The sequence below is a fragment of the Hippichthys cyanospilos genome, chromosome 20 (genome assembly GCF_059441005.1).
Source record: "Hippichthys cyanospilos isolate Australia breed blue-spotted pipefish chromosome 20, RoL_Hcya_1.0, whole genome shotgun sequence".
Taxonomy (NCBI): domain Eukaryota; kingdom Metazoa; phylum Chordata; class Actinopteri; order Syngnathiformes; family Syngnathidae; genus Hippichthys; species Hippichthys cyanospilos.
In genome coordinates, this window is record NC_142388.1 from 8,768,466 (window position 1) to 8,795,844 (window position 27,379).

The window sequence follows — 27,379 nt, forward strand, 5'->3', positions numbered from 1 at the left end:
GACGCTTTTGTGATTAAGGGCTGGATAAATAAAGTTGACTTGAAGGTATGAAATGCGGACCGGGGGGGAGAGGGAGGTTGGCGTTGCGTGCCAACAGATTCACAGGGGAGCTTTAAGTTTCAGCCAAGTCAACATTTATTCAACGACTGATCTGCGCTGCACTGTGATTGGAGCAGATGCACGAACGCCCAGAAATAACATCATATACTTCATCGCATCCTATTCAATTAGGGCTATCCCTTAACTAATTAAACATTAAAGCTTCTACCGTTGCCCATCTGTCTAAGACACCTGCTTCCCAGTTGGGCCGGTTTGGGCCTATGGTAGGAGTTGGTCAAACCCTGGAATTTACAGCTTCAAAACAAAATGGCTGACTTCTTGTCGATTTCAAACGTGGGACGTTTCCTGTCACGATAGAAACAATTTCTTCTTGAAGAGCAGAACAGGTGCGGAGGGCTGAATTTCTGAAACTTTCCAAGGGGTGTTATTGACTGTTTCCCTGTCAAATCCGTGACGCTTTTAAAGAGAATGCGGTGCATGCTGCATTCTGTCGCGCATGCAGTCTTTCCCTCTTTCCGCGTGTGCATGAATAAATGATGACGCTGAGCTGTGAGCGCGGCCGGCAGGCTGCGCTCATGTGTGCTCGTGTGTTGCGTTTGTCTGCGCACACAAACGCTCTCTGTGCAGCCGCCATTGCAATTCCGAACACAAGCGCCAGTGGAACCGGCGCGCGAGATGTGTGTGCGTGCTCGGTGTGCGCGCGCGCGCGCGGATGTATGACGGCTGCAACCTCGCGGGCAATCTGGATTAAGAGAGAGAGCGGGGACGAGAGAGAGGAATTATAGGAACATCTGGCCGCAGTCATTCGCAGGGGCTGTTCAAAAAGCAGCCCCCGTCCTCTCTCTCTCTCTCCATCCATTTCTAGCTTGCTCTGCCTTTTCTTTTTCTTTTTTTTTGGGGGGGGGGGAGGAGGTGAGGCTGACTTCCCCAGAGCGATGCTCGCTGCTCTCCGGCGCGGCGGATCTCCCCTTTTTCCTCCCGCCTTGAAGGGCATCGACGGGGCCGCTAAAGCCGGCCACATGTTACCGGAAGCCAGGCCAACGCGTGCGGGACACCTGCATTAATTCGCTCTCTTTATTCCCCTCCTCCTTCCTCGGCGGAGACGCTGGTCTTCTCCCTTTAACTGTGTGGCTGGATGTGTCCTCCGCAAGGTAAAAGGAAAATCTTCTCATCGCTGTCCATCAACTCTTGCGATAATGAGGGGGTGGTGTTTAAATGACTTGTGTGCATGCAACACTCCTGCAAGGTCAGAAAAAAATGAAGATGTCAGTTTTCCGCACATAGGTGATTGGCTGTGAACACGGGGCTGTAATTCATATAAGATGTCTGCTGCGATGGGTGTTTTATTGCTTTTGCCCCGAGGATGCGCTGATGGCCGCTACTGATGAAGCTTCTCATTTCTGTCGCTGCTGTCCAGTGATTTAAACTGAGATGATATGCAAATGACACCTCACTTACAAGGTGTGATGGCGTCTGAGCCGGGGGGAGCGAGTGGGCATGGTAACGCGGCGCGAGCGCATGCGGGAATTCCAAAAACTGGCTGGAGAGCGGACATAAAAAAATATATAGGAGGCGTTCGATGCAGTCCAACAACCAAATTAAAAAATGTTCAGAAGGGCTGGGCAGAGTTTACTCAACTGCAGAAGGGGTGGAGGCCTTTGTTTGTGCGTTAGGAGTGACTGGAGTTGAAAACTCAATTTAAAAAAGACTACAGCAAAAGGTGAAAAATTCTATAACTGGCTGGAACTTAACCATGGATACGTATGACATTGTATAGCTATCGCATGTCAAGAGACATCTGATTTGGTAATCCTTGCTAAACACGCCATCTTAACATAAATCGTTTTCAATGCCGAGCGGAAAACTCTTAGAAAATGCGCTAAGACTTCAAATGGACCTGCCCTAAGACCTAACACAACCTTGTGAAACAAGCAAAAAAATCTACAGCATTGGTTCTCAATCTTTCCACAATGATGTAGAGACTGTGAAATATTTTTTCAGTCAAGTACACCCTACCAAGCATAAAGCATTAGGTTGATCCAAAAAAAACAAACAAAAACTTAAATTTGTCGCCCGTTGCCCATTTTACTCCGCAACTCCGGCGGATGGATCATGTAACATCATCGTTTTTATTTCTGGATCATCTGCCTGTAAATTGCAACACTAATGCCAACGCGTAACTCTATAAAACCTGAGAAAATAAAGGCAATGAATGGATGGATGGTGCTTCACATCTCAATGAATTTGCTCTTAATTTGAAAAGAAAATGTACCGTTCCTGTCCCGGCACAAAAAAGCATTAAATTATATTCGATATCTGCAGAAACTGTGTTCAAATCTCCCGTACCCCCTGAAGTGCCGTCATATATCACCCAGGGGTACGCTTATCCCAATTTGAGAACCACTGCTGAAAGCGATCTTCAAGACTGCATAGTGAACTCTTTCTCTAATAGTTCACAATGATCAAAAATGCTGCCCTGAACATATAAATGGGTGCACACAACATTGTGGAGTGACCACGTCAGAATCTGTACATACTGAAGCCTGCATACTGAAAATCTTTTGCAAGCAGTAGCAAGAGTCCAAAATGATCAAAAAGTGGCGTACAACTGCTCTGAACATAAAAAATGGACAAGCACACAACACTGTGGAGTGACCATGTCAGAATCCTAATTTGTACCTAAGTTGTCTTTACAAATGTATTTATTACGTGAACAAAACTCTCATACATATAAAGTGAAACCTGGAACATTATGTAGTGAGCACAAATCAAAATCTGCTGGAATCCTAAATGTTGTCATAAGTACGAATAAAACTGTTGAGATGCTTTGATGAGAGCTGCTGTTTTGGCTAGCAACTCATTTCAATCTGACTCAGCAGATGAGTTCAAAACCTAAACAAAAATGACAGCTTTTGAAATTGGAAAGTTCAAAATATAAAAGTTGATGGAAAAATACTCTAATACTGTGAAGGAAATTCTTGATCTGAGTTGGTAGCTGCTGCTGTTTTGGTTAGCAACAGGGGTATTTTTTTTTCCCTTGCGAGAGATGCTATTTGAATGCATCCGGCCACTAATTGGTCTCGGCATCTATTAGGTCACTATGTGAGGAGACACAGTAATAAACACGCTTCATCATATTTTTACTTAAATTAAGTATGGCGTCTCCTTGCCTCATGTCAAGTGTTAGTCATCACGTGCTTTGTTATTCCCAAGCGCCTGCGGGCATCCTTTGAATCCTGTGCGCCCCCCCTCCCCGAACTTACATGCTTTACACGCAGACAGGTAACTGTTTGACCATGCTTCACTTTCAATGACCCAAATTTGGACTCAGAGGGGACCAGCGTCTTTTGGCGCATAGAAAGACGCTCGCTTCCTCTTGGACTCTTTTCAATGTGAAGATTTTTCATGGTTTACTTGTTAGTCATCCCCCCCCAACACAAACCCCATAAAGGTGCAATGACAACTGGGTTTTTATGGTCCCATCTTTCTGCTTCATGATGGATGGAATGGAATAATGAGTTCTGATGTTTTGAGTGAAATATGGCGCGTACCATTTAGAAATGAAAGCTATTATACCAGCTTCTGATGTTGTGTATTCTCCACTGTAATTTTGCCAAAATGGCTGACTTGCTGTTCAGTTTTGGTCACGAGTCCGTGAGAGTTTTTTGTGTCAAAATTGACACGGCCGACCGTTCTGTTTGTTGCATCTGCAGCTGTTGTGAATGTAAAATCACTATGGGAATTCACTAATTGAGTGTGTCGACATATGGATCTCTTCAGAGTCTTGTTTTCACCCCACACACCGAATTTGATCAATACATGACCTTTTGGAGGAGAGTTTAAGTTATTCGTGTCGATCCTCAATATATCATTCGAATCTGATGACATGCTTTGCCCATATGAGGCATAGGCAAAAGGTTTTGCAGTTTATGGTCACCCGTCTGTCGGGTCCACCTGCTTCCAAACAGGTCTCGATTAAGTAAAATACAACTATATGTACTGGTATCTATGGGTGTATTTCATTCAGGAACTCAAGAAGATAGATCGTGTCATCAGTTTTGGTTCTGGCTCGTCACTAATGACAAAGCACACCAGTAAAAATGTATCCAAATAAAGGTATGCATTATTTTGGTCACAATAATCCAAATTTAGCTAAATGTTCCTTCATATTCCAATTAATTTGCTCTTAATTCAAAAAGAAAAAGAATGCATGCCCTTGTACATTCTGAAGTGCCTTCACGTGCACCCAGGGGTACTATTACCCCCAGTTGAGAGCCGCTGCCCCATACACTTGCAAAAATTGGTGAATTTTACGTATGTTGACAAAGGGTCAGTCAAAGTCCAGACCTATATCCAATTTTAGGGCTGTGAATGAGTTGGCAATTTTACAGCACTTACAACGGTACCCCTTGAGAAACAAGCAAACCGACTAATAAGTTTTTCCAGATTGGAGCCTTTTTTTTTTGCATTGAAAAAAAGAAAGGCCATTTCGCTTGATGCTAGCAAACAATGCAAATTGCCTAAGACATGAAATTATCGTTGACGATTGTGGTTTTATGCGCAACGGACGGATATTTGAAAACAAATGGTGAAGTATGTCATAGGCAGGTAACAACGCTTACGGATCATATATTCTTTATCCTCGACAAGAAGTGGAAAATTTCTTTTTCTTCTTTGTTTGTGTCTGCACGACTATTCAGGTTGCCAATGTGTGGAAACAAAAGGAGCAGTACAATGAATTGCATCATTAATTCATGACGCATAAACTGTTTCATTCTTTACATTATATCTCATTGTTAATCCTGTTAAGGAGAATATTACAGATCTTCTTTCTCGTTAAAAACACTTGGCGAATTGCATCTCAGGGCACCGTCGTAGTTAATTATTTCAAAAGCAGAAAAAAAATCCTAGTTCAAGGGTTTGTTGTTTTCACTTTCAATTTAGCACGTCCCGGTTTCGTCGCAAAACGCGACAAAGGAGCCGTTACAGACTTTTGTCTGCGTGCGACGTGGGAAGGGATTGAACTTATTTTCCTTTCACTCCTTCCATACATAAAATCTTCCACGCAAGCGCACCCGCGAGGAATTAAACGGGCGACTGGGGATGCGAATCACATATTGATATTCCAGAGTGCTTTTCAAGGTTTCTGGGAGAGAAGATCCCAGGTCATAAGCCCCCTCCCCTCACATCAGGGGTGCGATCGCACAAGAGCGACGGCGGAATGCAGATGAGCGTTGGAGCTTCGTCTCCTGCCCGTTCTAGACAGCCAGACGTCGGAAAATATGAGGCTTGCTCGTCTGTTTGCTCCTCGCCGTCCTATCCCGCCTTTGGCTTCTCGCTCGGATGCCGTGCGAAGGAAAACACTTGCAAAATGGCAGGGGAGACTTGTAAATGCTGATGAACAGCACTTCTCTTGATGCACTGGGGTCTGCTTAGTATGACGCGCGCACACGCACACACACACACGCAGGCTGATACCTTGACATCCAGTCAAAGCAGAGAAATTGCTGTTGCCTCCGAAATTGCAGATGAGATGGCGTCCTCCGCCTGAAATGCAAAAAAAAAACCCCAAACTGAAATATAGCAGAGTATTGTTTTGCACTGCAGCGTCTTATTGCGCAGAAGTGGATAACCACAAATCGGAGTTGTCCACCAAACAGTCAAGCAAATTAAAAAAAAAAAAAACTAAGAAAGTAACTGATGAATGTTACTAGGTCTGCAGATAATCATTACTTTAATAGTCAATTCATTTGTGGTTATTTGTGGTCGATTATTCAATCAGAATCAAAATGCCATTCATCTTTTTATTAAAAACAGTGCAATGTTTTCAATTGACAGTGAAATAAATGAGCTAAGTTTTGCTGACTGGTTCGGCGCATGAAGTCAAAAAAAAAAATGAAAACGTTTTAAAAATGTCAATAGTAAAGCTGCATGTTTTCAAATTTGTATTTTTTTTTATTCGACACAAAGGTCAAAAGTCTGTTTACAGGGAGAACTACAGAAATAGAAAAATATTTAGCGGTGAAATCACAAGAATTTGGATGGTTTTCATTGAATCCAGCTTTTAAAATGAATAATTGTCTATCGGAAGTAGTTAGATGAATTTGATAATCCATTGGATTTTTTGTCACAATCCTAAATGTCGGCCAGACAAAAATATAGAATAGTAATGTGTAAATGAAGGTCCCTGAATTATCTAAGATATTAACAAAATAAATCTTGATATAACGAGGCCAATTCTGCTACGAGGAATTGTCTTAAATTAATTTCCGTTCACACTCATTAAACAGCAGAAGAGACCCACCAGCAGATATAAGACGGCCCTTAATTTCTCTGTTGGTTTTACGAAAATCAGTCACTCTGAAATTCTTGACCTCTTGCTTGTGGGTCCTCAGAGAATTTCAGTTCTTTCATGTGCTCCCCTGGCTCGCTTTGATTGGCTGGTCAAATGGACTCAAACATCTCTCGTATTTATGTTGGACTAGCGTAACAGTGTCCACGTAATTGCACAAACAATAGATACACAAAAATGCAAGGAGCCAGTGGAAAGTGGCTCATTTCATTGGGGGTAAAAGAGCTGTTAAATCCTAACAATCATTTTCAAGTAAATGTAAAATTACACCGCCATGTACGACGTATCCGAAATATTACTGAAGTAAATGAAACATATGTTCCTTCCCGCCTTTGACCGCAATCCCAAGACACTCTAAAATGCGACTGTGTCGGCGATGCCATTAAAGGAAACTAACTTGATCTCACAGCAAAAGTCCAATATTTCAGCGAAGGACTATTTTGTGGAAGGAATATATCACACGGTGGCGGTAAGCTTGTTTGTTGCCAATCGATCCCGCCGAAGAACTGGGAAGAACAATACATTAGGAGGAGCCGTGCTTTTATTTTCCAGGTTTTCAGGTTAAGTGGCGAGCAAATGTTATTGCTGTGTGTTTCTATACAATACAAAGCAGATAAGTGCAGTTTTTCTTATGGGAAAAAAAAAACACTGTCCCCCTATATCGTAGGTGTCAAACTCCAGTCCTCGAGGGCCGGTATCCTGCATGTTTTGCGGTTTTCTCTCCCAACACACCTGATTCAAATGATTAGTTCATTAACAGGAGCTTGAAAATGATCCTAATCACTTGAATCAGGTGTGTTTGAGAGAGCGCGTTCAAAAACATTCAGAATACCGGCCCTCGAGGACTGGAGTTTGACATCTCATATAGGGCCTATATGATGGTGTTCCCTTATATAGGTTGTGGGATGTTTTGCAAAGTCTGTCCTCGAAGGGCTGCTGTCCTATTACACCGCTAACACTTCCCACCCCACCTCCATATGTGCTAACTAATGTATGCCTGAGAGTTTTTTTTTTTAAATCCATTATGTGATCTGTGATTGTTTTTCACCTCCCCCTCCCTTATCTTTTTTTTTTTCCTCTACAGAATTCAGGTGAATTCAGACTCCTGTTCTGTCAGTTTTATTTTGCTGCATCCTGGGATAAAAATTCCAATGACAATAAAGCTATACTGATGCTGATTTTAAAAGAAATATGTAAAATATGAATTTTGTGTTGTTGTTTTTTTATTATTGAGGGCCTATAATGGCTTAGTTGCATTTCTATTTATCTCCATAGGGCAGTCCTCAAATCATGGGGCAGGCCCCTGGGTTGGGCTAATGACAGGGATGGGGGGGCGGGGTGAAGTGTAATTGCAATAAAATAGGATTAGCATTTTTTTATTATTATTATTTCAGGGACTTTGATGAACTTTGCATTTTTTTCTGTTTTGGACTAACCTGTAACATCTATAAACACCGTAAACCATAGGTGTCGAACTCCAGTCCTCGAGGGCCGGTATCCTGAAAGTTTTTGAACGCGTTCTCTCAAACACGCCTGATTCAAGTGATTAGGATCATTTTCAAGCTCCTGTTAATGAACTAATCATTTGAATCAGGTGTGTTGGGAGAGAAAACCGGAAAACATGTAGGATACCGGCCCTCGAGGACTGGAGTTTGACACCTACGTAGAAAGTTGATTTATATTGCTTTTTTCATTTGTTAATGAGAAGAATGATGCAGTTTAGATTTGTTCATATCATTCTTTATAGATAATTTTATACATAGTCTAGAGTGATGAGTGAGGTTCATGGCAGGCCATCTCTCTCCTGGTGGGGGGGGGGCTTTGCAAAAAATAATTGAGAAGCACTGGTTTTGAACATGCTATAAAAAGCAGTAAACAACAGTTGAAAGATGATTCATATTCATGATTTTTTTTGTTAATGTCAAAAAGATACACTTTTAGAATTTCTAATACAATTTTAACAAATAATAACCTTATTTACAGTCGTCAAGACGAGTGGGATGTGCAAAAGTTTTTCTCTTTTCTCGGGTGGCTTTCCACAATATAATTCAGAAGCAATGCCATATGGAAAGAAGATTTGAGGTTTTGAGTTACTCCTGTCAAAAAAAACACCGCATTTATCTAAATACTGTATATCAATTGTCACTGGAGCAAAGGGTTCAAAGATTTCTATGGTGATGCGGTATGGTTGGTTAATTGGCTGTTTTTTGGGGGAGCTAATACCGCCAAGGGCATTGAAAACAATACCTGCAGGCTTGGCCAGCTAACAATAAGAAATTGATGCAGCGGTAGCATCAGCAGCATTAGTGTCAATGGCTGTCTCTCACCATTAGCAAGTAATAGCACCCTGACAATGTTCAGGGGCTTTAAAGCAGAACCTCATTTGTTATCCGTGACTAAATTGTCCGGGTGTTCTCTCTCTCCTCTGGGGATTCTTTGTTATAAATGTCATTAGGTGATCTTGAAAATGAGCCCCCATCCCTTGATTGCATCTCACCTCCCCCTCACACTCCCCTCAATGTGACGTTTTTCAGTGTTGCCATGGCGTCGCGGCTGTCACCCAAGAGTTATCGCGTTCAGAGAAGCGTCACAGCGCATAGAGAAGTGTTAGTGAGGCAGACGTGGCGGCATCTATGCCGGGTCACTTTCATAAAGCGCTTTGTTGCAGCCGTTTTACAGCCGCCTTGCAGCTTGTTTTTATTTTGGGGAGTGGGGTACGCGCACACCTACGATAAAGCCGCCGTTGAGCATTTTTGAGGCCTCGGATGTCTCCAAGGGATAATCCCGAGTCATTCCCTTGTGTTTAGGCGTACGCACAATGATAATCAGGTCAAATGTTTCTTTATATTCCGATCACTCGGTAAAGACTTGCTTATTAGGGTACACATATACCAAATGCCAACAATCAGGCAAAATGTGAATGTTTTTTTATTCCACTTTTGTCATAGCCAGCACAGTTCATAGGAAGTCTCCTAATGACAATCCTAAACGACTATCCTGTGGTGTGGGGCACACAAATAATGATAATAAATTAAAAATATTTAATAAAATATGATGATGAGCGATCGTAATTGTTAAACTGCTTCAATATTTACAATATGAAATCCTTAAGTGTTTGGTCAACTCCCAAGTTGGGCGCTTCGTGGCAAACCCCCCTAGGAAAGAGTTTAGTTTCTGAGTCTAGTTTCCTAAAATGCGGCTATGTTGGATTTTTGTGTATAAGACTTTCTTCATTTCCACTTTTTATCCAGGTGCAAACGCTCCTTCTCATGTGATATCCACCCGTTTTCTGATTAGATTGGAGAGAAAATTTTTACCCACTCCACACCACAGATGAATCAATCAAGACAAAAACTAATCCTGGCTTTGCTAATTTTGATCCTTTATTGGTGCTACCGTGTTTTACATAAAGCACAAACGAGTTTTGGATGTTCAAGAGGCCCCAAAGAAAAGCCACGCCAATGGCAGTTGCGGCTGGAAATAGTGAATGAAATCAATGTTTCCGCCCGTCGACCCGAAAAATCGATAGACGTGCAGGTCTCTTTTAGCTTCTTTTTGGCAATGCCATAATTATGCCTTGCGCGACCTTCCCACAATTCCCTTACCGGATGTGGGTTTGCCGAGGCGTTTTAGACACAAGTTTTACCGTCGGAAAACATATCCCCCGTGTCCCCCGGTCGTAAGGCGAGTCACGCCGTGCTGCGCTTTTTGTTCTCAGAGAGGGCCGCCCCTGGGAGAGCATAGATATCCTCTGTTACTGTACACCTCTGCTATGCTGCAGTGGCCTGTTTCCGTAGATGGGGGGTGGCGAGCTGCCTCTATTAGGCGGCGATCCACCCACTGGAGCGCACGTGTGGGCGTGCGCTGTCAGTCTGTTGTGTACTCCGGGGGCGCAAAGACAAGCTGGGAGGTAGTAAAGCAACATGTGATTGACTGGGCAGGAGATGACGGTCAGTGCGGTGTTTTTTTTGTTTTTTTTTTTCTTCCAGCCTCATCCGGGGCCAAATGAACGTGCCCAACGTGCAGGATAATGACTTTCCGGCGGCGATGTGACATTTAAAAGATGAAGAAGGTGATTGATGAGCACGGTGATTGATTATCTGCTTATTTGTCCGTGTACCTGATGAGTGCAACCTGTTATGCAAATCCCAGCGGAACGCCGGTAATTAAATGCAAATTAGTGGGGACGATGGTGGATATCTCCTGTCCTGTTTTGGCGGTGTGGGGAGGGGGGGATTACAGTGGTAACCATTCGTGTCACGTTCTGCTAAATTTTCCACGGGAAGGGGCACAGAGAGAGAGAGAGTGCGAAAATGCCTCAATCTCCACACTGTGAATCAATATCACGTCTCGAGCGCAATTTGAGCCTGGAAGTTGCAGGTCGTCTCTGCCTCATTGCACATCAACAGAGGCCTTGTCAGTCAGCCTTGGAGCTGCACGCAACATGGAAGTGCAGCTCAGAGCCTCATCGGCATGGACATATACATCTTGGGCCTTCGTTGAAAACAACGTGCACATTTGTCCGTAGCCCAGACAGTTAGAAAATAACACAAAAATAAACCAAATTTCACCAGGATGAATTTTTGCTTTGACGTGACTTGCTATCGTTAGCTGGTTGCTTTGCATTTATGTGGTAGGCTAAACTTGAGCTGCTTCAGGGGTAAGCAGGCTCATTCTAGCAAAGAATGCGCAACCCTCGACCTTTATCAAAGTTGCAGTCAGTGTTTTCTGAAGTGAGATTTACCATTCATCAGACTTCACATGCTTTTCCATTTTCCTGACCTCATTCTGCGCATAGATTTGTCTTCCCACTCACAACAGAAGACTAGCAGGTTAATCAAAACACAATGACAGCCAATCATTGTCCACTTCAGGGTGTGATTGACCTTTGTTTTCCAACCTGTAACACAAGAAGCCTGATGCATGACAACAAATCTAATTAGCATACAAACAGCATTATAAAAAATAATGCTTTAACTATGACAAATGAATTGATTGCAATTCATCTATCTCTACCTGAAAACCAATGCCTATCAGATCCTCATCAATGGGAACATCTGTATTCAGAGAGGCTCATCAAGATCCTCGAATAACACAGATCCTTCAAAATGAACCTCAAATCGTCATCAAGACATCTTTACCTCAGAGTCTTAGCCGCATGAACTCCTACTGAATACCTCAGATCTTTAGCAATGTGAATTTAAATACTTCAACTCTGTGTTTGTATCCAACTACAACGAGATCTTCAACGGCGAAAACCCCTAGTGCATGAAATCTTGGCAGACATAATATTACAATATTAAGTCGGCTTTGGTCTCTCCAGGTTGACTCTCAACTGACAATTTACTGTGATGAGTTTTCTTCATTTCTCAGCCAAAAAACACTTAAGGTTCTAAAACATTTTCCGAATCACCAGCTGAGGTCACAACCGGAAAAGCGAAGCTCTCATGGCATGACTTATGAATACTTTTTTTTTTTTTTACAGTGCTGATAACTTTGATTTTCACGTTCCTATGGTGGTTTTACAAAGTATAATTGAGAAGCTTGAGACTGATCAATTTTCATGCCTTTTTTTTTTTTTTTTTGCATGGCGAGAGCAGCACTCCATTCGGCACATCGCCTTCTTCCATTATATAACTTGAGCGCCTTGATTCGCATCAGCAGATATTGAGCTATGTTAAATTAGTTGGCGAGTTATGACAGTTGAGCCGGACATGAGCATTTGGAGGACACGCCCACAAACGAGAGAAGAGGAGTTGGGAACGGCGTGCTTTTTCGAAGCCTCCTTCTATCTACTTGCCTATTTTTCCAGCCGTTCAAATTTGGCAGCGTTGTTCACAACACTCATACAAGACATTTATTTCCACTTTACAAGGAGCTGGAGTAAAGCAGTAGACTCTGTACTTATTTTACTCGAGTCTACTTAACGTCTTCCTCTGCTGTAGAGTACTTCTACTTCAGTAGGTGTCTGGTATATACCAAAGATAATTTAAAGAATAGATAGAGAGCAATGTTGTGATTTCTAGAAATACGGACTAGACATTTCTAACTTCTTCCTCACCTCCAAGACGGCATGTCTCAACATTCGCACATCATTATAATTTCTGTGTGGGACTCAGTGAGGGTGTCTCCTCACTGCAGCTTGATCAGCAGTCCTCATAAGATATGTCATCCCCAGCAGGCTCGCTGCGACAATATCATTTCTCCCTTATCATCATCTTCATGGCGCATTTCAAACCTGACCTCCTCCTGTCCTACATTCTCCTTGCCTGTCAAAGCGTAAACGTGGCCGTTGACCCCCCAACACACCTGAAACGTCGCCCTCTCGTCTGACGTGTTCTTTCCGCGCCTACTAGCGAGGCGATTAGACACATGTTGGCTTTTGAAATCACGGCAGCATTCATTTTGTGGGGCCCCGTGCTGAGGCCAGACTTTTATCCACGCTGTCAAGACGCAGTGCCGACAATGGAGGCATTACGAGCGAACCATCCAGCCATAACCATAAATCAGACCTTTCTCGTCTGTATTTAAAGGTTAGTCTGTAGATTTTTACTGCAGTTATGGGATGGGGATCTCTTGTTCTCGGTAATTTGATTGGATTGCTCTTCGCTTTGGTGGGATGGAAGACAGAAAAATGACTCCAAATTCCAGGTCTTGACAGTCACTATACCATCTCCACTTTACGCTCCATCCCTTCTGACAAAGTCTCGGGATTCGTGCAATGGATCTTTTGTTATCCCCCTTCTCAACGGTGTTATGAGTAAGAGTGGAGAGAGGCAAGGGGAGGAAAAAAAAAAAAAAATCGATGGTAAGGCAGAGCTCATCGTCGCAGAGCCACTCGGGCCAATCATCGCATCCTTTTGGCCGCATGATCCCAGGAGATAACCTTCTGATTCTGAACGGGCCCCCGGATGGACACTTCAGACTTTCATCCCTGTGTACGCAAACATAAAAGCGGCGGTATTAATCAAATCACTGGCCGTTCCCCGGACGGATTCGAGACATAAGCTCTGTTTAAACCGCCCGTCAACGCAATTTTTTTCTTGTGAAGAAACGGTAGCACCAGCGCCCCGACAAAGGCGGGACAGCGGTTATGTGAAATCATATAAAGTCAGGACTACTTTGTCAAGTTTAACACTCAAAACTGCCTGCCCCTCTGTCATGTTGCGTTTGAAGCAATTGTCGCTGCACTGTCAAATATTTTATCAGTCCTCTGGCGCACACGAATTATACGATTGTGTGCATCTCTGTCAAAGAAGCCGACTGATAACATCCGACTCAAGTTTTCTCTTCAAGAAAGAGTCATTTTAATCGAAACTGTGTGTCAAAAACGCTGGATTGGCATTCCCAGCTGGCTGCGAGACGTCAGCGCCTTTCATACCATCACCCCTCCAGAAATGAAAGCTATCAACATGGTGTAGATGGCTTAGAGGTAGAATCTGAGGAAGTAGCAAGGCAAAAGAGGAGAAATGAATGAGTATAAGGGAGGAACGGACTGCTTCAACAGCCATGGTGGACGTCCCGCTTTGCAGGGTTCTGTGTGAAAGACATGCCGATAAATCCCGGCTCTGCTTTTAAGTCTCGAACCTAATTTTGGCAGAAGGGTCTATGTCATATAGAAAAGCAGGATTGTGATACATAAACCCCTTTAACGCTTCCCGTTAAAACTGATTCTGGGTTCTGTGTGAGACGGACTGATTTTACAGAAACTATCGAAATCTTCACCTTGTTGAAGTCGGGGGGGGGGGGGGGGGGGGGGGGGGGGGCATCGAGAGGTGTTTACATATGCCTTCCATTCCTACGCTATCAAATGGAGACTATTTTCCATAAGTGGTTGCAGTTGATTCACACATTGTTGTGATCTTTATATAAAAGCTGGTCAGCTTTCTGTCATTGTATATGCAGGTATAAAAACTAGTTGACCCTGGTCTACAAGGTCCCTAATGGTTTGCTTTAGTTCTACTCAGATTGCTTTTTGCTAAGAAGCAATTGTAACAGCACTCTCGACCATGTGACATCTACAGTCTCGCCGTTCCTTATTTCCAGACGGAACTGGATAAAAGAGCGTTTAGTTATACTCTGCGCCATCCGCTTGGATCACTTTGCAAACAACCGAAACAAACACGTCCTGTTTCCCTTGGAGCATTGACAGACGAAAAGAAATTTATTGGACAGCACTTGTATTTTAATTCATCCATCCGTCTTCTGGATCGCTTACTCTCACGAAGGTCGCGAGAGTGCTGGAACCTATCCCAGATGACTTCAGTTGAGAGATGTGTGACTCCTTCTTGCCACCTTCGCGGTTCTTTATGTAAAAACATTTTACGCACTGTTTTATTTGGCCATCTGGCCAGGGCATTCTTGTCAGACACCTCAGTCTAAACTGGTCTTTCCCTTGGTTAAATGTTGCAACTTCACGCTTTTTTCACCATTTGTTTAGCACTTTTTTAATGCCTGATGCACTTACTGAAATGGCCCACACTTTTTCTGAATTTAAAACAAGTAATGGCCGAGTCTGGCATGTAACATCACAGTTGTGCTTTGTATCTGGCTGAGCAAGTGACGAGCAGCGCGTTTGAACATTCAGCGGAGACTTACCTGACTCAATCTAGCCCTCATCATCACTACCACGTCGCAATTATACACACCATCAATAATACAGCAAAACGCGACATAACAGCACACATCTGTGCCAGACGAAGCAGTTCAGAATCAATATTTTTCTAATAACATGGGAAAATATGAGAAAACATGCCTACCAGAGATAGCGAATTATCACTCGATCATCTCGTGACAGAATTTGAGGACGAACCAATGATGGGGCAGTGAAGGGGTTTGGATTAGGTTTGAGGTTAGGCTAGCTAGTTAGTAGAACAATTTTGCTAACGTGGACTTGATTAAGAAGGACGTGGGAAGATTTATTGAGATGGTATCACAAGAAAATGGGTAGTGTAAATAGGGGGGCGGGGCCCAACTATTTAGACTCGCGGGACTGGCAGCCAAACTGAAAAGAATTGTTAGAAAAAAATGAATCAGATTTCATAGAACAAAAATTTGAATGTGGGTACCCACTACCGGGTATAATAACGATTTTAAAAAATGGTGGTAAACGGCTTCCAAAATCATACAAAACAAAGCTGACATGTGGCTCTCTGAAGTCCGCAGGTGACTAATTAGTTCCCCGTCTAATTTTCACGGCGTTCATCGCTTGCTGACCCCCTGCTTAGGGTTTGGACGCAGTGCCGAGCCAATGATTCTATTTACAATCTAGTTGAAAAGCGCTTCGGGCTCAAACGCGTCTTTCTTGAAGGGAGCAAATTCCCTCAGCAAGACAAATGAATGTTTAATAGCGATGACAGCGCTGCGCGGGCTCTGCTCGATAAACCATTTCCTTCTATCTCTTCTTCTTTCCACCTTATCTTTGCAGGCGTAACCACGTGAATGACAAGTCCAATGGAGAGCCTCCTGCTTTATCTGATGGTGCTCTGTGCGGCTGTCAAGGCCCACAAGGTTCAAATCTGCCCCAAGCGTTGCGTGTGCCAGGTGCTCAACCCCAATTTAGCCACGCTGTGCGACAAAAAGGGGCTGCTGTTCGTGCCCCCCAACATCGATCGACACACGGTGGAAATGCGCCTGGGGGATAACTTCGTCACCAGCGTCAAGCGCAAGGACTTCGCCAACATGACCAAGCTGGTCGACCTGACGCTTTCCCGGAACACCATCGGGACCATCGTGCCGCACGCCTTCAAGGACCTGGAGAACCTTCGGGCGCTCCACCTGGACAGCAACCGCTTGACGCACATCAACAACGACACCTTCAGCGGAATGTCCAAGCTCCACCACCTGATCCTCAACAACAACCAGCTCACGCACATTCAGATCGGCGCTTTCAATGACCTGACGGCCCTGGAGGAGTTGGATCTGTCCTACAACAATCTGGAAAGCGTTCCCTGGGTGGCCATCCAGAGGATGTCCAGCCTCCACACCCTCAACCTGGATCACAACATGCTCAGCTACATCCCCGAGGGGACCTTCTCAGGTCTACAGAAGTTAAAGAGGCTGGACGTCACCTCAAACAAGCTCCAGAAGCTGCCCCCGGACCCTATTTTCCAGAGGTGAGTGGATATCACCAAAAGTCGTAAATCCTAACCTTCAAGTTGTACGCATGGCCAAAGTTAATGTGTTCCAAAACTGAGGCTATGTTCACGATGCATTGCTTAACACTCAATTCCGATTTTTTTTGTTAAGTCTTTCACATTTCCGAATGAATGTGACCTGTATGTGACCTGTCCGTAAATGCTAAAAGGCTCAAAACGGTGTGAAATTGGCTGTCTTACTGGATCCGGAATATTTTCAATCTGTTGACTTTAAGGAGGAAATTGAGAAGGTGGAGGGTGAGGGTTTTGGCCATGGCGTTTTGTGCAGTGCTAGCAAGGCAGTTTTTTTTTTTTTTTTTCTCATGCATGAGGAGAACGGAGAAGGACTGCACAAGGCACTTGTGCAAAAAAGGTCAAGCTCTGCATTAATGGTTAATAACAGCAATTGTTGAAAAATGTTTTTCTACCAATCTATAAAAGCAGAGAAATCAATGACAGGGTGAAATTACTTAGTTGTTGGGACGCCAATGATAGAACTAAAGAATAAAGTAGTAGTTGTGCTCCAAACACTGTTTTTGTGAAAAAAAAAAGCCATCTTAATACGTCCATTTGTCATTCTGCCATGCAAAACAGACTGGAGTCGCTCATGACTATTCTTTGCACATCTCTAGATCGAAGCAGAAATCATTTTCCGTCAAATCACTTTGAATCGAAAATCGATTCCGAAAGGATTGGTAGACTCCGAAACCCGAATCCAATAGAGTCGCGAGACGGTCAAAGAGTCGCACCTCTCCGAGTCATATAATTGTGCGTTTCCAATCTGGGCTATATTTCGTAGAGCGGGAGTCCTGGCCACCTCCGGGATCATGGGGCCCACTTCGTTCGCCTTGAGCTTCGGCGGTAATCCGCTGCGGTGCAACTGCGAGCTGCTCTGGCTGCGGAGGTTGCGGCGCGAGGACGACCTGGAGACCTGCGCCTCGCCTCAGCACCTCGCCGGACGCTATTTCTGGACCGTGTCGGAAGAGGAGTTCCTGTGCGAGCCTCCTCTCATCACCAGACACTCTCAGGTGTGACCCCCCAAAATTCTCCATTAAGTCACTGGAGCCTCACATTAAATATCACACTTGGCAGACTTTTAAAGCTCACAGGACATCCTTGGGCTCAAAACGGATTTTGTAAAATATGTTTTCTGTAGACAAGAAACACCCCGAGTTGTGAATCGACATCAAGCTAATTTTGCATAAAGCAGCGTTTTCGCAACAAAGGGTCTGGATGTTTAACCCATTCAATCCCAACGACGTTTTTATTTTTTTTAAGCGTCCAGACATTCAATCCCAGGGATTGAATTCATTGTTTTTATTTCTTTTCTTTTTTTTCCCTCAAATATTCGGCTAAAAGGCGGACATGAAAATGGTTTGTGATAAATCAAGTACCGGTAAATAAATATAGGTAATTATTGTGAAATGCTAGTCATTTTCTTGTCATTTGTCCTACAATCACTACTTTTTCTACTGCCGCTAATGTTACTTGAATCTATTCTTACTCGACCATCGTCAAGTGTTAAAAGCCGCTTTATTGTAGTGTGCGCTTGCTGTGTTGGGCAACCTTAGTCCACTACACACTTTCAGAGAAGTAAACACACCCTTGGCTTTAAAAACGCAGTACTGTATGCGTGTACCGCGCTTGTTGACAAGATTGTAATAAGCTATTTGCAGGATTGTGATAGATCCGCCATTACCGCGATGAGGTCTAGGGAAAAAAAACAGCCAAATAAAACGATCCAATCGAGGCGGCGCCGAGCAACAAACGGCCGTATCTCACACCTCTTTTACATCGCGGCGGGCGTTTATCGTTCACGCGTGTTTGCCGCCGAATCGACGGCCTCGCCGAAGCGCTAATTCAATGTTACGACTACAATCAATAGTCGATTACGTTTACAGCGAGCGCAGCTGTAAACGCCGGAACGCGGACGATATATCAGGCCGGCGTTGTTGTTGCAGGAGCTGCGAGCCCTCGAGGGTCAGAGCGTGACGCTACGGTGTAAGGCTCGGGGGGACCCGGACCCCATCATTCACTGGATCGCCCCGGACGGACGACTCATGTCCAACTCGTCCAGAGCCTCCGTACACGCCGACGGCACTCTCGACATCCACATCAGCACCGTCAAGGACTCAGGTGGGTTTGGAGCACCGATCGGATTAGATCGGGGGTGTGCGCCGCATATTTTTGGAGGGGGGTGAGGAAGGTTTTCGCTTTCTTAAAGGGGGCTTTGCAAAATATAATTGAGAAGCGCTTAATGGCACACGCCCGACGCACAATCTCCAGCATGTGCCAGTTCGTTTTCTCGCCGTTCTCAAGAAAATGAATTTGATTAGATTGAGTAAATTGCCCAGGCACAGATTTCACATTGAGTAAAACAATTTGTGAGTTAATTGAGATTAGATCATAATTTGCTAGGTGCTGAGCTATTGCATTGTACTGCCAAGAACAGTGCTTTTATGCATTTCATATTTTCTTTTCTGTCAGTTCACGTGATACCCTTTTAATGGTGGCCGCCATTAAATTAAAGAAAGTAAAGATGAACTAAATGTCACATCAGTGAAACGTAATAAAACATCCTACTGTTGTTTGAGGGTCTAACAACAGATCTAGAACAAGTTAAATATTTTGAGTAAGATGTCAAAAAAGAACATTTCCTCCCGACTTAGCTTAGCTTAGCCTCGCCAACTTTGAACTTGTTTGCTAGCTTTATAAACAAGAATGCTACGCTTGGTAAAATATGACACCTCGATTGTTTGTGTGATGAAACAAAGTGTTTAAATTCAATTAAATGATTAAACAGATGTCACTTCTTTCACAGCTTAGCTCAGTTTAGCGTTGCGATCGTGCCACACAGGAACAGTATGCTTGTAAACACATGCGGGGAACTTTAAATCTTTACATGGTGACCCTTTTTTTTTTAAAACGAGTACGTTTTCAGTTTGTTGAAGAAAAATATGATTAATTTTCCCAACTAGACGTGAAATGACAATTCATTAGTGTGCCTGACAAGAATGAAAAGCCTGTGAATATTCACTAACAAATTGTACTTTTGTTAACGTGGCAAAACACCTGGTTTCAAAATTTGGTGTTTGGTGATAAAAATACATTTTCCTCAAGTCACAAACGCGTCACGCCTTTGTTGTTTTAATGGTAAAACACTTTTCCTGACCTGTTGATTTATCTGATTTTTTTTAGTTGAATGAGAAAACAAGCTTTTCACAGGTTAGCTACCTTTTATCCAGTTTATTAGCAAAAGTAACAACCAGTTCCTCAAACATGCCTGTGAAACTCACACGCTCGCTTCTTTTGTTTATTCCATTAGGGCGGAAAAAAAAGTGTCATTACGCATTTAAGAAAAAAAGCTAAAAATATTTATTGACTTGGCACACAGTGTTCTTACGCTTAGCGTCTGAGATCTAGCGCCATTAAATAGTCCACTTAACAAGTACTGCTCAGCTTTTTATTACCTTTGTAATGTAACCTTTTGCTGCGTTTGTGCTAAATGAAGCTCGCTGTAAATACGTTTAAATGTAGGCGTAATGGACCTAAACAGTGTTGTTTTAAACGCACTTAAGCAGATTTCTATTCTTAGTGGGAGCAGTCATGGGGAAATGTTCATTTCAAAATAGGGTTTGGTGTCAAATATGGGTGTAGAGTAAAATATAAACAATAGATAAATGTGTTGTAAAATATGCAACATAGTTTATTGTAATGTTAAATAATGTTTGTTTTAATTGGAGAGTTTTAAAAGAATTGTAATTTACCAATTACTTGTAAATATTGGTAAAAGTACATGCAGTTTTTTCTCAATGAGATCAATGAAAAAAGAAACAGTTCTAGTTTAAAAAAAGAGCGCCAATATGACAAATAAAATCATTATAATAAACGCAAACTCTGTTTTGCTGTTATTTATAATTTCATAAAAAGATCTTAAATGTACTCATTAATTAAACAATATTGCTATAATGGAATTAGATCATTATTTCATGATAATTCAAAATGTATATACTGTACTAGAAAAAAACATATATAGTGCTGTGCTCTTGATTTTGCTCTCCCAGTCGGATTGAACAACAGAGTGGTCTGTAGTTTGCCCACCCCTGGATTAGAATTGTGACCTCCGGTAGTTGCGAATCGTGATCAAAAGAAGCAAAACCACGGTTCAAACAATCGTAACCGCTTCCAGGTTCCTTCACCTGCGTGGCATCCAACCCGGCCGGCGAAGCCCAGCAGAAGGTGGAACTGCTGATCGCTAAACTGCCTCACATCATCAACAACACAGCCGCCGAGCAGGAGCCCGACCCGGGTTCTTCGGACATCGCTACCGTGACCAAGACGGGGGCGGAAGGTCCGGGCGGCGGGGTGTCACTGGGGAACGCCAAGACGAGCCCGGAGAAGAAGGTTGTCATAGCCGAGGCCACGTCCACGTCGGCCGTGGTCCACTTCAACTTCCAAAGGAACATTCCGGGCATCCGCATGTTCCAGATCCAGTACAACGGAACCTATGATGACTCATTGGTGTACAGGTGAGGGGTAAGGGGAGACCTTCGGGAACAGCACGGTGGAATACTGGTTAGCATGTTCGCCTTGCAGTCGGGAGATCCGGGCTCGAATCCCTGCTAGTTTGGAGCTCGGGGTTTTCATTCGACCCCAAAACCGACGACCCAAACGCGGAACCTCTGCTGATGAATCCCCGTCTCAAATCCAACCTGCTAAACTTAAAATGACCTCAACCACGCCCCTTGTTTTTCCAACTCAGGACACTTAATTCCCTGGGGGTATTCAGTCTCCCGGGCTGGGACTGCACTGTCTTTCTGATTATTTGCGGTGTCCATTAATCCCATCAGGAGTACTAATGCACCGCATCCCACTTCTCATTCTTCAACTCCTAATCCCCTTTTGCCGGAGTGTACCATTTACCGCCTTGATAATGCTTAATCAACAAAATCAAAAATAACAAATGTCAGCACTAAGCTGAAGATGAAAGCGCCTTCAGCCCGGCCGGCGTTTGGCACAAAAAAAAAAAGCGAAACGGAAAAGCACGCCCGGGCGTCTTTCATCTCTTTTACTCTCTACTTAGGCACTCATCACCGGGACATAAGACGGAGGGGACAAAAATGATGCAGTCAACAGCGTGTTTTTGGTGTGGATCCGCAATGCAGGAAACAGATAGACAGATAGACAGAAGCTCTAATAGTGAAGCTTTCATCACAAAAGACGCCGCCTAGAGTGAATCAAACATCGCCAGCGATGAAACGCAGAAATGTCTCAGACGCCCGACTGTCGGCGTCCAAACGATCAACTGCATAATCTGTTGAAGCGCTAATCCAGGGGTGGGCAAATTTGATTGGCATTTAATTGTGAAACGCGACAGATGGCCGAGGTCACTACCAGATGAAGTAAAAACAAAAATAAACCCTTGTATATTTAACACGCGTGCAATATGTAAAATGACTTTTGTGTATACGGACATATGCACGCACGTGCTCGGTGGGCCACGTTAAAGAATAAAGTATGCCGGGCGCACGCCTATTGTGATCATTCCAGAATGATCCCGCCCACTAGCGAGAGCATCCTGGTCAACAACCTGGCAGCGGGGACGCAGTACGACCTGTGCGTGCTGGCCATCTACGACGACCAGGTCACTTCGCTGACCGCGACCCGGGTCATCGGCTGCGTCCACTTTACCACCGAGCCGCAGTACCTGAGATGCCACTTCATGCAGTCCCAGTTCCTGGGCGGGACAATCGTGGTCATCATCGGAGGGATTATCGTGGCCTCGGTGCTGGCGTTCATCATCTTCCTCATTGTGCGCTACCGGGTGTGCAACCAGGGAGACGCAGATAAGGTTTGTGGTGGGCTTTGTGTTATGTACCGGGCCTTAATCCGCCTTTTGATCCGGTTACTTTCACAAGAGAAATGGTAAATAAATGTCATTTTAATTTGACCGTAAAAGCGACCGTAGCTTATCTTAGCTTAAATTGGCGAAGGTTCACCTCTGTGAAATGATGACGATCACAAATGCTTGCCGGTTGTCTGACCGTTTGTTCAAAACACACATTCTTGCCACTTTTGTCACAATCCCATGGTCCAGTTGTGGCCCACCACATATTTTGACGTGGCCCACATGAGGCTAATATTGACTTTAAGTTTGTGGCTAAAATCTTTTAAAATCTTTCATGCTAATTCTTATCTGTATCTGCGTCGCAGTGATAAAATCCTATTACGCAACGGGCCGCACACAAAGACATGCGGAAAGACTACGGTAGATCTCATTGGCATTCTTCCCAACAGGGTCTGGAGATGGGCGACATTCGGTCCCTGAGCAGCGACGGGCAACTTCAGGGCTGCGGACTGCCCAAGTCTCTGTCCAAGCAGGTCCTGCGTCCAGAAAAAAACGACAAGGAGTGCCTTCGAGTCGCTCTCCCACCCCTGGAGCAGGCCAAGCAGCGGGCGCCCGTCGTGATCACCGCCGCCAACGCCGGCGCCGGAAAACCCTCCCTGCCCGACTGCACCGTGTCCACCTCGGCCGCCAGCCACAGTTGGCACCCGGCTTCTCCGAGGGTGAAGCGCCCGATCGCCCCGCCGAAACCGTCTGACATCCGGCGGGCCGAGGCACAAGCGGATGTAGAACTCAACAACGCCAATCGCAATAACTCGGCAGAGGTGAAGGTGTCGCCGGCGGTGTCTCGCGGCCAACCGCCCAAATGGACTGCAGCTCCCAGGGTCCCGCGAGCGCGTCAGGTCCCCCGCCAGTACATGACCGTGCCGGCGGGGGCCATCCGGGTCAACCGCAGACACTCCCTCAATGCAGACTCCTCCAGAGAGCGCTTATATGTGGCGTACCCAAAAACGGGGACCGGCCTGCGTTCCAAGAGAAGCCTGTCCATGAGCGGCGAACTACCACAGATGCAAAACGCCGCAGACATTCAGCGGGCCCGCGACAAGCTCTCTCGCTCCGAGTGGCTTTTGGAGAGCACCTTATGATTTGGAGTTTACCGGCGGAATTTTCCTGAACTGGATTTGTGGCCCGCTTGCCGGAGAAGCGTCTGCCTTGTCAGCCGCATTGGCGCCGGGCCACTCGGAGGGCTTGAAGGTCCCCCTCGCAAATCAAAGGGAATAGGGGCGGGTTTATGGACCCGCCTTTGTTTTATACGCTATAACCAATCGACGTCTTCTTCACAAGTGGACCAAGAGAAGCACAACATGTATAAAACGAGCTCCTGTACAAAGGTTTTCCCAGGCGTATATCTCAAGGAGACTACGGAAAGCTGTTTGTACGTTTCTTCGATATCCTCCAAATCCAATTTAAGAGCCTTGTATGTCCTTTGTCGTTATTTGTAAGACAATCCAGCATAGTAGTTGAAAGACTGTCTTACTAATAATGCTAAGATATCAAATAAATATTCAAATGGCTGCCGTTTGAGAAGTTATTCCATGACCTTTATATCCAGTTAAGCTCACTAGTGCGGTCTTTGTCCTCAACTCGGCACATAGTAAAACGACTGGGACGTGGTGTCGGAAATGTTTTTTCTATCAGTATCGCCACTTTTGGCATAATCATATGTACAACCCCAGTTCCAATGAAGTTGGGATCGTCGTGTAAAATGGAAATAAAAACAGAGCACAAAGACTCGTCAATGATTTTCAACCTATATTTAATTGAATGGACTACTAAGACAAGATAGAAATGATCAATACCCTTGCAAATGTGATATTTGCAAATATTTTCTCAAAAACAATTTTCTAGGAGTGAGTCAGCTGGATGCCTGCGACATGCTTCAAAAAAGTTGGCACCAAAAGACAAGGAAAGTTGATGAATGCTGAAGGAACACCTCACAAGACGTAGAAAAGGATCACCCCCGAAAGGCTCACTTTTTCACGGGCAAAGATGGGGCAAGGATCATCAGTAACTGCGTGAAAAAATAGCCCCAGCGGTTACCGAAATCAACATTGGATCCCTCAGGCGCCACCTCATTAAAAACAGATATCAATGTGTAAAGAATATTTTTGCATGTCAGTTTACACAGTGTAAGTTCTGACTTTATCATCCAAAGCCAAAGCCATACATCAACAACATCGAGAAACGGCGCCGCCTTCTCTGGGCCGGGCCACATTTGAAACGGACAGATGCAAAGTGAAAAACTGTGTTACGGTTCCATCAGTCCGCGTTTCAAAGTTGTACGGGAAATCGTGGACATTGTGTACTCTGGGCAAAAGAGGAACAAGACCATCCAGATTGTTACCAGCGCAAAGTTCAAAAGCCAGCATCTGTGACGATGTAGACTGTATTAGTGCCGTACCGAAAGCAACATGGAGGATTTGTAGCAACGCAAGCTGCCATCCAGGCAACATATTTTCCAGGGACATCCTTGTTTACTTCAGCAAGAGAATGCCAAGCCACGTTGTGCAAATGTGGCAAGAGTGTGGCTTTGTAGTAAAAGAGTTTCACTACTAGACTTGCCCGCCTGCAGTCCAGACCATAAAGCTTCAAAAATTGGTGTCCTCAGTTCCCAAACAGTTCTTGAGTGTTACAAGGCCATGTCACACAAGTGGTAAACGTGAACCTGTCCCAACTTCATTGGAACGTGTTGCAGAAATCAGTTTAAAAAGTCAAAGTGTTGAAGATTACTATAAATACCGTATCTCTGTGTTGTATCCAACTGAATATAGGTTGAAGATCGTTCGCAAATCTATTTTTCAGTTATTTTTTACACAATGTTCCAACTTGATTGGGGTTGTAATCAATCCTGATGAACTACGACTTTGCAGTATTAACAATATGTGGTCCAGCATATAGGCAAGTATCTTACATCTTACTTTAATGCATCCTAGTTATTCCACTAATGTCCTGAATTGCCTTGAAAGCAAACAAAAGCGAGCTGAAGATGGATAACAAGAACATGGAATAAATTCTCAACCAGTTTTTCCATCGGCGACACTTATTGTCATTCTGAATGCAGTAACCCGGACACTCTGTACGATAAAGACGGACGAGGACTCGCCTCGGAGTGACCTTGGCGTGTGTTTTTTTTTTGAGGGGGGGGTGGAGATAATGAATGTGCTTTTACATCCCAGACGCAGCACAATGCAGCATTTTTTTGTCAGTGGCACGAGTTGACTCAGCCTGATACTGCCCTCCGGTTTGAATCGATCAAATCACTTTTATCGCGTAATTACGGAAAGACCCGATGGGTGCGACGACGTTACGGGGGGACGAGCTTCGGACGAACGAAGACATTTTCATGCTTGCCCCGATGTTTTCTTTCTTAACGTATTATCTCGCTGATGTAAATTAACTTGGAATGAGCACAAGTGGGTACTGGGAGGAAGTGTCAGCTCCTGATTTTGCTGTTGTTTCTGTTTGATGTTTAACAGTATAAATAAAGCAGTGATACAAGGGACATTTCACTTGGGATGTCCAGTACTACAGTATGTGTGTGTTGTTATCAGAAAAAAAAGGTTAAAAGATGTTTTGGGAGAGCATTCGGTCACTGTCAACGGCGATCTGGTTGGGGTTTGGACTGCGGGCTGAGTTAACGGGACGGCCGCGTCTTACGTAAGTAGCGTGACGTCAACATGTCAGCGTGCCAAAAATTCAATTCATGTTAATGACGTGACTCAGTGCTTTGTGATGACATCAGTTGTGTGTGTGTGTGTGGGTGGGGAGAAACACAATTGATTTTGAGTGACAACGCATGAAGGGGACCAATCTTCGGGTCAAGGTTAAAGGTTAAGACTTGACTTAAGGTTCACTTTGAAACTATGCCCAATTCTGCTACACACCACATGATGAGATACCGTGGGAGAATTACATTTGGCAAGTCGCCACATAAGCAATCTCCACACATTGTATATTGTATTGGATTTTTGTTTGAACCTCAAAAACGTGGCGCAGTTGTCAAGGATGAAACAAGTGACACGGAGAGAAAACAGGCTGTAAAAAAGAAGAGAGTAAGGACATTTGGGGAGGCTGCTAATTCACCCCAGTGAAGAGCTGCACAATTTGCTTTCTAGTCATACGTGAAATAATTAATGCAGTGGAACTTCGGCTTTTGTTATTAATCAGTTCCAAAAAGTCTAACGAAAACAAAGGAAAAAAAAATGCTCATTAATCCATGACACACAAACGTATAAACAAACATTAACGAGCTTTATGCACAAAAACTGAGATAAATACAAATACATGACAAATGAAGTGGCTAATAGAACGCGTCACATTTACTTTTATTGGGAGACCTTTGATGGTGTACGGAATATAACAAAAAAGTGAGAGAGGTGACCCACTTTTCAAGTTGAAATTTATATTGTCTCACCTTCGTGATCAAATGGCTGGCACCTGGAAATTTCTGCCATATCGCGGAGAGAGGATTCGAGTGACGGGCGGGGCATATTCCACAATACAAGATTAGACCAAAGCTTATAAGAAGTTTCAGACAACTTGGCAAAACTCAGACTTTGACTTTGATTTATTATCTTTAACATTGCCAATATCTACTTTCATCAAGCGCCGCCATCTTGCCTCTTAACTCTTTCAGTGCCAAGCGTTATCAGAAAAGGAAACAGGCCAACAGATTATTGTGCGCTACGTCTATGTAAATATGGGTGCTGCCGCGTGAAAAGATTGACTTCCATTCTTCAGTTAGAATTGATAATAGCTGTATTGTAAGTGTGAAAACGCTGTCATCCAATGGTCACAGTTGGGAGCGTGTCAGATACCTCCCATTAAAAAACATTTGACAAGAATTGTATTTATTATTGCTGTTACGGTTACGGTTATAAAAGAGAATTCTCGTCCATGGCACAGAAAGAATTAATGAGGCCATGT

The 27,379-nt window shown here is 44.0% G+C and overlaps 1 protein-coding gene across 1 annotated transcript; it reads left to right on the forward strand.

The window, feature by feature from the left end:
* The first annotated feature begins 678 nt into the window (after nucleotides 1–678).
* Nucleotides 679–25,981, forward strand: lrfn5b (leucine rich repeat and fibronectin type III domain containing 5b). The gene is made up of 7 exons (XM_088403762.1): nucleotides 679–1,211; nucleotides 15,840–16,527; nucleotides 17,348–17,576; nucleotides 18,510–18,684; nucleotides 20,738–21,077; nucleotides 22,099–22,399; nucleotides 22,846–25,981. The coding sequence occupies exons 2-7, from the start codon at nucleotides 15,854–15,856 to the stop codon at nucleotides 23,536–23,538; spliced, it is 2,412 nt and encodes an 803-aa protein (XP_088259888.1). The 5' UTR covers nucleotides 679–1,211; nucleotides 15,840–15,853; the 3' UTR covers nucleotides 23,539–25,981.
* The last annotated feature ends 1,398 nt before the right edge of the window (nucleotides 25,982–27,379 follow it).

Excerpts from the sequence above, each read along its gene's own strand:
- lrfn5b (XM_088403762.1), top strand. The coding sequence starts at position 15,854 with ATGACAAGTCCAATGGAGAGCCTCCTGCTTTATCTGATGGTGCTCTGT. Across the intron at positions 18,685-20,737 it reads CAGCACCGTCAAGGACTCAG|GTTCCTTCACCTGCGTGGCA; the intron begins GTGGGTTTGGAG and ends AACCGCTTCCAG. Across the intron at positions 21,078-22,098 it reads GATGACTCATTGGTGTACAG|AATGATCCCGCCCACTAGCG; the intron begins GTGAGGGGTAAG and ends TGATCATTCCAG.